The sequence below is a fragment of the Cynara cardunculus genome (genome assembly GCF_001531365.2).
Source record: "Cynara cardunculus var. scolymus isolate 2C chromosome LG 8, CcrdV1, whole genome shotgun sequence".
Classification (NCBI taxonomy): Eukaryota; Viridiplantae; Streptophyta; class Magnoliopsida; order Asterales; family Asteraceae; genus Cynara; species Cynara cardunculus.
Window position 1 is genome coordinate 19,105,689 of NC_037535.1, and position 11,075 is coordinate 19,116,763.

Sequence of the window (11,075 nt, forward strand, 5' to 3'; positions counted from 1 at the left end):
GAATTATTTTCAGTCAAACATATTCCTTGTCTACGTCGACTCATTCATCCACTCTGTGACCTTCGCCCAATTCAAGTCTTCACCGCCATGAACATCGTCGTCATCATCATCTAGGTACGTCAGATTCTCTTTGATTTATTTTGGTATCTGTCGAGCCTCCAATTATCAGGTTTTTCTTTTCTATCCGGATTGATTGTCTTTTCTGTCGTATAATTGTTATGTTTGTTAGAGATTGTTGACTGGTATATACGGATCTGAAGATTCTCTAGTGAAATTTAGGTTTGTGAGATTAAGAAATTTGTTGTGATTTTGTGTTTATTTCTGATGTATGGATGTGATTGTGTGTTTTTGTTTCCATGGTTCTGTCATCGGAAATCTGAATTCGATGTCAAATCTGCTCTGAAGTATTGCTATATGAATTATTCTGAATCATTTTCGTAGTTGACTTTTCTACAAAACCTATCATATTTCTGCAGGGAAAAATTGTGCTTGTGTTGTATAAAATCAGAGTCCGGCAGTTTTATATGTTAACTTCCATCTGAAATTTGGTCTGTAGTTAAACTGGATGTATCGATTAAATTCATGTATTATGAAATGTGAATCCTCTAGCAATTTTTTTGAAGAGTAAGGACACATGCAGTTATGAGAGGCCACTTTAACACATTGTGTCGCTAAACATGATACTTATTTTTGGTAAGGAAATAAAATTTATTCGTTGTTGTCTGATGAAGGGATTTTAATACTTTCTTATCTTAAGTACAGTTGTGTATATTGTGTCTGTTTCAGATATTGTTTATCCTCGTGAATATACGGTATATTCATGGTGGATAACACTTGATAGGTTGCTATGTTTAGAGTTTGTTTTATCTCAAATCGTCGTACACTGCCAACAGGCTAAAAATAACACTAATGTTAATTTGGTTGACAAGAGTTCACAATTAGTTGGAACAAATGTATGATGGAAATGTGCTTTTGTATGATGTGGCAGAAGAAATCAGAGTTATGTATACATTCTTTTAATGAACAAATGTGCTCAAGGCGAACATACATCTGAATTATATAAGTTAAGCAAAAAAAGTAAAGGACAAACTTGTATGAACGTACTTTGCTTTGCTTTTTATTTTGGGGAACCTAATTTCAAAAACTCAATTTTGGGGAATCTGTTATGTCTTTGATGCAATTAAGAGAACATATTATAACATTGGGAACAAAAAGGGAACATGTCATAACTTTGTGAACCAAGAATCATTGTTGAAAAAAATTATTAAACTTTCTTGTTTAAGTTGTCTTTAGATACAGTAATTGAGCTTCTGGAAGTTGGTTCCCAAAATAGTAACCGGAACAAAATACGTTACATTTTGATGCAATTAACCCAAAAGAAAACTAATGAAAGGAATTTTAAGCTTTCTTCTCTCTTTTACATGGGTTTATGACAGAAAGTTATATTCCTTTCTTTTATTTTGTTTGCAAGTGGGGAAGAAAAGTAAAGGTCAGAAGTAAAAACTTATCCTTACTTTGTGAAAGAAAAGGCTTTGCGTAAGGGTGGTTATGTAATCATAATAATCTAGTGTTCTTCTCTTTTATATTTTTTTTCTTTCTTCTAGTGTTTGAGAAGTAAACTTTCGGAGGACAGGACTCGAATTTTCTCTTTTTAAAGCTTAAGACAAGGGGATGACTTTTTATCTTTCAATTTTGTCATACTTACCTGTTCTTGTCTTATTCAATAACAAAGACACATGAATCATGGAAGAAGGGCCTTTGACCATACATCGCATCATTCTTGTTGGCTGTCATCTTGTTGGCTGTCATCTTGTTGCTAAGTTTTATGCCTACCTTTAGTTGATTATCATTCTTTTCTCTTCTTTCTGTCAGATATTCTTTTATGTCTTCTGTAGATAAATTTTCAGATCGGTGGTCTTCATATTCACCTTGTTTGGCAATGTTTATTCATTGTTCTCCTTCTCCTCTTTAAGTAAGCGGCACCAAGATATTATGTATGACTAAAATTTTGGTTGAGTGGATGACACTTGATTTTAATTCAAGCTCTATATGATCCATGTGCTGGATGTAAATATATCATTTTTAATGGTTGTTTTTCATCTTCTTTTCCTTGAGCTGCTTTAAGCATTTCTTCTTTTTGGGGATTACTTCATTTGAAGATTGGCTGAGTGAATAATGTATGTTTTATGTTATTTATAATCATTTAATGATTCTTGCCTTAGGCATAAAGATAATTACTCTTATCAGTCTTTTCATGTTCTTCAACCATATATGCTTTAAGCCCTGGCATGTTCTCTTCTTCTCCTTCTTGCGAGAATTTCCTGATGTATGTCCAAGTGAATAATAAGTTGTTTTTATTCTACTTCTAATTAAATATGATTGTTATATTAGGTATATAGATGTTACCCTTATCGGTTATCTAGAGGATATGCGTTGAGCATCGGCTAATTAGAAAAGTGTTTCTAGCCATATCTGTCAAATCGCTAAAAGAATATTTTCAGACATAGGGTATTCCCTCTGTTCCAGATAGGTGCCGAATCTTACTTTTCATAACTTCTGGATATGTGCCTTTTTTGTAAAACATTACAAATCAATTGACTAACCTATGTCCAAAAACAACCATAGGTGAAACTGAACCTGTCATTCAACAAGTTCTCTCTTACTTATGTTATTCACATAAATTAGTCTAGGCCAAAAGTGCAACATAGGTCTCCCCAATACTTTGCCTCATGGTAGCTTTCTTCTTCATATACATGAAAACCAAGTGTCAAGGTTCTATTGATTCATCTGAGTAATACTTGGAAATTTTTATTAACAAAAAAATTGAGCTCCCATCTTATCCTTGTTCTTTGAATTCAGATACTTTTGGTCTTTGGGTCTGTGAAACCCCCTCGTCACTGACTAGCAATGTCGAGTGGTGGCAATACACATTGGTGTTACCAGTGTCAGCAACCAGTCCGGATTCGGGGTCGTAATCCAGTTTGCCCATATTGTTCTGGAGAATTTGTGCAAGAACTGAGCGAGGTGATTGAGGCTGGACAACACGATATTGGGCTTACTCATGCACACGGGGCTTCTGATTATGGGTTCATGGAACCATTCCCAGACCCCAGAAACAGAATCATGGATGCTTTTGCCGAGTTAATCCGACAGAGAATGGCTGGAAGAAACCCAAACTTTGATATTAGAAGGAGATCTGGGCTGGTCCCTGAACACGGTGTCGTTCCATGGTTCATATTTGATGGTCAAGCTCCGGCTCGGATGTCTGCCAATGATAGATTTGAATTCTTTTTTAATGGAGCACCACCCGGTCCAAGGCGGTCTAACGTCAGTAACATCTTTATGGGTCCTGGGTTACAGGAACTGATTGAACAACTCACGGTGAACGATAGCAGAGAGGGCCCACCACCAGCAACCCGATCCGCAATTGATTCTATGCCCACTATTAGGATCACAAATAGACACCTTAACACTGATTCTCACTGCCCAGTTTGTAAAGATAAGTTTGAGTTGGGATCTGAGGCTCGGCAAATGCCGTGCAACCATATCTACCATTCTGGTTGCATCGAGCCATGGTTGGTTCAGCACAATTCCTGCCCTGTATGTCGGCTGGAACTCCCTGCTCAGGGCACAAGTAGGGGAAGCAGCAGTCGCAGTGATGGTGGTAGTGAGGAGAATGGTGGCCATAGTCGGGGAAGGAGGAACCCGTTATCGTTTTTATGGCCTTTTCGCTCCTGAATCAAAACAAGTAAGCAACGAGTATAATTACTATGGGCAACTTTCTATCTGCTTTTTACTGTAGTTGTTTATGCATCTGTGCTAATCTGTTGCCTATCATAAAAAATTTAATTCTGGAAGTTGGTTTGGGTTTTTATTATCTGTATGTTGCTATATATATAATGGTAAAATCATATATATATATATATATATATATATATATCCCATGTACATGGTCATAAACATTTTCTTTTCTGGATCTAGAAGTCCAAAATCAATTGATTACCCAAGTGTGGATTTGAACCCGAGTCTTTTAGGTTATCTTATGGATAACTATCTGGACATTATGAATTGGCATTTTTCTTTCGTTAGTGGTGCTTATGAGCTAATATACCTTGTTATGCAGCTGTACTTTATATTTTGGTTTCATCACTGTATTGAGGGCCGAAAACTGGATAAATCTAAAAGTTTTGATTCTCATTTAGAACTGATTCTGGTTCTAAACCGAACCTGAACTTGAGGTGGTTTTTTGATTTGGAAACTATAATGTTCAAGTTTAAAAAAAGTTGGTTCCTTTTTGGGTCGGTTTGGTTTCTTGGTTTTATCAATTTTTACACCGTGCATTATGAAATATGCCATTGCCATCAACACAAGTAGCATCAAATGTCTTGTTCATCTCTGAATCAGTACATGTGGAACACGGAGATGTTGCAACAATTCTCTGTTTTGTTCCCTTCTCAGAAAATGCCCTTTTTTTTTGAATAAGTAAAAGAAGTTGCTCGTTTTCCTAGAAAATGACTTTTATGAGGAGTGGAGATATTTACAGCCTTGGCATCTCTAAATCTTACTCTCTACATTCAAGCTAATGTAGGAATGAAATGCATATAAATTAGTGTGAAGAACAAAATAATACATCGTGGGATTTACCATCTTCATTTGGTTTCAATCTTACTCCCTACATTCTATCTTCTTCAGACCATACCATGTTCATTTGGTTTGGTATGGTTTATCAGGTGTTTTGACTTGTTAGGGGAAAACAGTATTATATATTGGAAATCAAATGGTTTGGAAAATCGTAGAGTTTGTTCCTTTGAGCTTTCTTGTCGCAGTTTCAGGCTTATCAATTGGATCCATTATTCGCAGTTACTCGTAGTAACTTAGATGTATTGCAATAGGGACACATCCTTTCTGAAACTGGAGCTTGTGATTTGGTTTTGATGCAGCAGACAAGAGAAACAGCTCTTGCACCGTTTGAACCGAAATTAAAGTCGACCAAGTAGTACATGCTTTTGTTGCCGTTTTGTTAGAACATGCCGATATAAATTATTATTATTATTAGCAATGATATCATATAATATTTAGGGGTCGTTTACTAAACGCTTACCCGGTAAGTACTTACCGGGTAATTTTCCTCACCGGATGAACATGGCAAGGGCCAAAAATCTTACCCGGCAAGAGCGGTGATAAGGATGAAGAGTTTTACCCGGTAAGTGAGAGTGATAGACTCTTACCTGGGTAAGCACCTACCAGGTAAATTGTTCTATAAAATACGTTTTGATGTACTATAATCTTACCCAATAAAATAAATTATAGAGTTAGACTCCTAATGTTAAACACTTACCGGGTAAGCATTTAGGTAAACGGCTTCTTAGTAAATTACACCGTAGGTCCTTGTGGTTGGACGGAGAAGGATGTTTGGCGGGGTGATGGGTTGCAGGAGAGTTTCAGAAAGGAAGGTACATGGTGTGAGGGTGCTTCGATGTAGGAGAGGCCGGAGGAGTGGTGACCGGCATTTGGTTTTGTGTGTATATATATATACATATTAATATAATATATAATCTTTTTAATTATTAATTTAAAATGAGACAAAACGAAAAATGATTTATACTCGTGAGTTAACCCATCGGTGTTAGTGTCAGGGACAAGCTCGTAATGAAATGCAAACCATATGAATGTTTGGTATACTTATTTCGGAAGAGGGACCATATCGAGATTCTAAGCAAACCATAGGGGCATAAGTTGTAATTTACTCTATTAACCACCCAACACCAATATGGCATATTGTTTCACCACCATCGGTTGACTCGGTATCACAAAAATATAAGAAAAGGTCAAATTTCAAAATAGCTATCCCTTCATTTGTTGGCCACAACAACACTTCAAAGCAAAATTGAAACCAAAATAAAAATCAAAATACAGAAACAGGGCAGAACCCTATGTTGGCTCGTACTCGTCATGTCCTTTTAGAATTTTGTAACTGGAACACGAAGCACAAGTTTTTTTAAGTGTTTTTAAAGTCACCAACAATAATTTTTTATCAGTATGTTTAAGGGCCATTTATCACGTATCAGTAAGCATTACCGATATGACTTACCTTACCGGTTGAGCATGGAAATGACCGGAAAACTTACCCGATAGGAATCATGGCAAGGACCGATGAGAGTCGTTGCTCTCACTTACTTTACTCGGTAAGATTCATGGCCACCAAAACGGCACATTTGAGATTGTTGGTACTTACCCGCCAAACGCTAACTAGGCAATAATCACTACCTTCACTTAACGGATAAGATTGTCAGTCCTTGCCTTGCATCTTACTGGATAGGATTCATGATCCTACGGTCCTACCATGCTTAGTAACCGGAAATGTGCTTACGTGGATAAATGTTCGATAAACGGTCCCATGGACCATCTTTGATAGAAAGCATAATTTTTGCTTATATCAATATGTTGTAATGTTTGGAGTGTTAGGGGTTGTTGTTGTAATTAAGAGACAACATTTGAATCATTAAGAGGTGAATCTTGTTTGGCAAAAAAAAGTCTGCCTTTTAATGGTTCTAAAACACTCTGAATGATTTTGTATCATAAGCCTCCCTTAACCATTAAGTGCCCTGATTTCATTGTAAATAATTACCAAACAATTATATTTCATTTTGCACTATATCATGAAAGCATCTTAATCATTTTGCATCAAACCATTCAGCAACTGCCAAACAATCCCTTACTAATTCATTATCAACCAAAAAATTAATATTAAATATCTTAATCTTTATCAACTATTTTTATCATCGAGAGCGAATCAAATTTTCAACTATTATCCATGTTGGTGATCTCTTGTACATTTAAGACGAAAGTCAAAAGGTCTAAAACTCATCAATGGTGATTTGAGGGAAAAGCTGTGTGAATGTGTATGAAGCAACCAACAAAATGAACTAGATAAAGCAATAAAATCGTAAGCAACTCCACAAGTCACCTTGCTGTTCGACCCATACCGGACGACTTCACATTGGCGACCTTCCAAGTCGCATTGAAGTTGTGCAGCAACTTCATAGACAACCTCCAAACTTAATAATCAATAAAACGTTCGTTGAAACTGATTTTCAAAACAACGTAGATTATTTTATCTCGTAAGTTACAAACTATTGACGAGAAGGTAATTTCTTCTAATCAAGATAGTCCGTAACCATCATAACCATACTAAACGGAACTAGAATACGAGTTCAAATTACTGTACAAATGCTTGTTTGTTTGACCAAAAACGGATAGGCTAGGAACACTTTGAATCCTTCACGAATGATGAGACATTTACTTGTATATGAGAATGGAGGATTCAATGGTAACCGATAGGTGCTGGAGCCTCTCTTAATTCCTTACCCTGGAAATGAATGTCCTGCAACAATAACAAACCATCAATTAAATGCTCATGTTGTGAAATAAAATGGGTTTTGCACTACCCTCCATAACGCCCCTACTGTATTGGTCCCACAACCTTCATGGAGAGGTGTTCAAATATAGGGTGAGTGGTGACTCGAATAATTTTCTCGTCAATATATGTTGGAACTTTCCTTGTCTCCACTCTTAACCTATTCGGCGTCTACATGTTCTCATATGGTATCAGAGCTAAGTTTTACTGCTCTAAGAACTCAAACATGCTGTGCCTGTATAGATTCCCATATTGGCTAGATGTGAATCAATCCTACTAGATAAATGTTGTAACCTCCTCCTCTTTTTAAGAGCTCTTTTATAGGGTAATTCAACGAGGTTGATGTAGGATTATAACCGACTTCGTTGTGGAAACTCCACCTCCTATCCATTGGGACAATTCAGGATCGACATCTTTGCTAGAGTCCCATATCAAGTAGACTTGGACAATTTCTCCTCAACATATGTTAAGACCTTCATTCCACATATGTATTCTAACAATCTCGATATTCATGTTTGCAATATTATATCAAAATGGTGGTATCGGACTTACGGAAGCAAAATGGTTGACATCTCGATGATGAGCTTCATCAGCTCGGATAACGGTTATGACATCCTTCAAGGTTGAATTTTTTGGCAGCCTCCAATAGTCAATAGCGATAGCAGGAGCCGCAACATTTTCAATTGCACCGCTCTCAATGTCCTTGAGGAACTCAGTGTATGAATGTATCGCCTCTTCTTCAAGATACCCGACAATTCTGTGCGCCAGTTTTGGGGATAAAATGTATACAACGAAGAACAGGTTGAAGAAGATTCCCTGGACCGTTAGAACCAGAAACCGTTCATACCATTTGGGTTGCACAAGCTCTACCATTGTCATGAGGTGCATCCTCTCATTCTCGGCTTCTTCAAGCAACGCCTTGATCCAACCGCCGCTTTGCTGGAACTTACGCAGAGATCTCAAGTGCAGCAGCATACCACCCACCATGCCGGGAACGGCAGCTACAGTTTCAAGCATCATCGCACGGCACCCATATCGCCTCTGAAACATAACAACATTTTAAACATGAATCAATGACCAACATTCTCGTTTTAAACATTTTAAACTTGAATCAATGTCTTTGAATATCTACTTGGTTCTTGAAGAATATCCGTTAGTTTGAGTCTATTGGGATCCCTGGCCCCGGCCCCAGCCCCAACCCCGGTTTGAGTCTACTGTGGATCCCGGCCCCGGCCTCGGACCTGTATTTAGCGGTAAATCCTCGTCCCCGGTCGGGTCGGGTGATCCGGGTTCCCCACCGGGTTGGGGGCAAATCACCATCGTTCCCCCTGAGGGCTAGGATTTCTATTTTTTAACTTGGCAAGTGGGTGACAATTTTACATGGACATGATTCACATGGTGTTGTTATATACTCTTAGGGGTAGGCTAAATACACCATTACCTATTAATTTCTTCTCACACATATCAACATCAAAACTTAATTTATACATTTTCAATGCAGGATTTGACTCGAGTTTGACATAAAGAGGGGTGCATATACTTTTATCCTAATTTGCAGCAAGAAATTAAGTTTGTACTCTCTAACTAATTCACAGATGTTTCATATAGTCGATTTTGTTTCATGGAATCATGATTGAAATATTGACAAATTAAGATCACAACAAATTACCCGAATATGAAATTGTATTTTAACTGACCTCAAGAACGTTTTACCAGTGTATGATCCCATTAACTCCCGAAGGATACATTCATATTAACCATACCAACAGTAGCTCGAGTAATTAACTTGATGGTTCATTCAGACAAACTCCTTGGGAAAATGTCAGACTACAAGGCCAGATAGCAACCTCGGATATTACTCACCATGCCTCAAGTGTATGTGCCTATAGTCAGACTTCAGCAAGCGGAATATACCTTTTTTTATGAAACAAAGCAGAAAGTTGGATAGGAGTAGAAGGTTGTGCATGTGTATGAGAGAAAAAATAAACTTTTAATGAAAGATTGATTTGAATAAGCTCACGGTTGAACACAGTCCAATTGCCCAATTGGGCTGAAGGGATCACCTAAAGCATGGGTCAGAAGTTAACATATATATGATCAAGTAAAAGCTACAAATATATATAATTGGGCCGCAACAAAATCTCGAGGCCCTTTCTAAATCTCACATTGGTACACCCTCCGACACGGGCCTGAATATAATTAATGGCAGGAATAAGCATAAGCATTGGATTAGGAAGATAGATACCTTGAAAAATAAATCCGTTGGAATTCTCATCAGTTTCACTGTTCTGAAAGCAAATCTATCAACAAAATTCTTGGGTACATGATGCTTACTGAGATCTATTGACAAGTCTGATTGATAAGAATCCCATGGCTACAAAACAAGAGAAAGAAAGAGAGATGCAATCAGAAGCCTGAATAAATTCCAGAAACAAAATGAAAATGTCCACCCTGAAATGCACAATCTCAATCTGCATACGAAGATTTATAAGCAAGCAACGGTGATCACGTTAAAAACAAATATCAAAGTAAGCAAGAGCGAATTAGGTACCATGAAACAGTTCCAAGGCCACTCAGTACCATCCTCCCTGGTAACCTTAGATCTCGAAATTCCCCAATAACTCGAAGGCACAACCTGACCTCCGCCTTCCTTTTTCTCAGCTCCCGCTTCCTTCTGCTTCACCGACGGCGCCTTCGACGCTGGTTCCGCAGCAGAGCTCATCATTCTCCTCCATCTAAAGCTTCCAAAATCATGATCCCTATCGATTACCGTCTGAGTCTGACTATACAGCCTCAAATTCGATACGACTGCTGCCGCCAACTCCGGCGACTGCAACATGTTAAAATTCCGGCCGTTGTTGATCAAACACCTACTCAAAACCGACCTGACAACTAATCTATTCATCGTGGAAGATCGAAATAGCACGGGAATTAGGTTGGATTTGATGAACGTTGATTTAGTTATGGATCGTTCTACACAATACCAGTTTCTGGCGGTGGAAGAAACTGACCCCAGACGTGGAATAACTATATTATAACCCTCATATATTGTTCTGACGTGTGTCTGTTACAAATAATAGTTCAGTTATGGTGTTGCGTCGGTCCACGGTATAAGAGGCACCCCACGCATATCCGTTTGTACGGTACAGTTCATTGATGCGTGGTCTTTGAATATCTACTTGGTTCTTGGAGACTACACGTGGCGAGATGTTCATACGTTAACTTCTCACTTCCAAATCTTGGTCACTTTGAATATTGAATAAGAAATTCATTTTTTTAAGGCTTATTCATATCCCAAACCCACCATTTCTCTCCTACTTTTTATATACTCCTCCTATATAAAACAATAAAATATATAAAATCAATCATAAGATGGTATCTGATTGGTTTGAATTTGACATCAAAAATCAAAAATATCAGGAGGTCCCAAGTTCAAATCCAAAAAGGAATAAAAATCTCCTTGTAATCACGGAAGTTCAAATGCGGTGATTCCGAACTATCTGCAAAGCAGGTGGTCATCCTGGAATTAACCGACTCACATAGTGAGTTGTATATCCAAGTTAATAAAAAAAAATACAAAATCCAATTTATTTTATTTTTTAATTTTAATCCTTTAATATTTTTTAGTTTTAACCTTTCAACTTTTATAATATATTTT

General features: G+C 37.5%; 2 protein-coding genes across 2 annotated transcripts; one reads left to right on the forward strand and one right to left on the reverse strand.

Moving 5' to 3' along the window:
* On the forward strand, window positions 1-4,022 carry LOC112516915 (probable E3 ubiquitin-protein ligase RHC1A). The gene is made up of 2 exons (XM_025124165.1): window positions 1-114; window positions 2,860-4,022. The coding sequence occupies exon 2, from the start codon at window positions 2,908-2,910 to the stop codon at window positions 3,736-3,738; it is 831 nt and encodes a 276-aa protein (XP_024979933.1). The 5' UTR covers window positions 1-114; window positions 2,860-2,907; the 3' UTR covers window positions 3,739-4,022.
* Window positions 4,023-7,056: 3,034 nt separating this feature from the next.
* On the reverse strand, window positions 7,057-10,436 carry LOC112516930 (ubiquinol oxidase 2, mitochondrial). Its single transcript, XM_025124186.1, has 4 exons — window positions 9,969-10,436; window positions 9,663-9,791; window positions 7,970-8,458; window positions 7,057-7,384 (listed from the first exon to the last, which is right to left on the reverse strand). The coding sequence occupies exons 1-4, from the start codon at window positions 10,320-10,322 to the stop codon at window positions 7,325-7,327; spliced, it is 1,032 nt and encodes a 343-aa protein (XP_024979954.1). The 5' UTR covers window positions 10,323-10,436; the 3' UTR covers window positions 7,057-7,324.
* Between the last annotated feature and the right edge of the window lie 639 nt (window positions 10,437-11,075).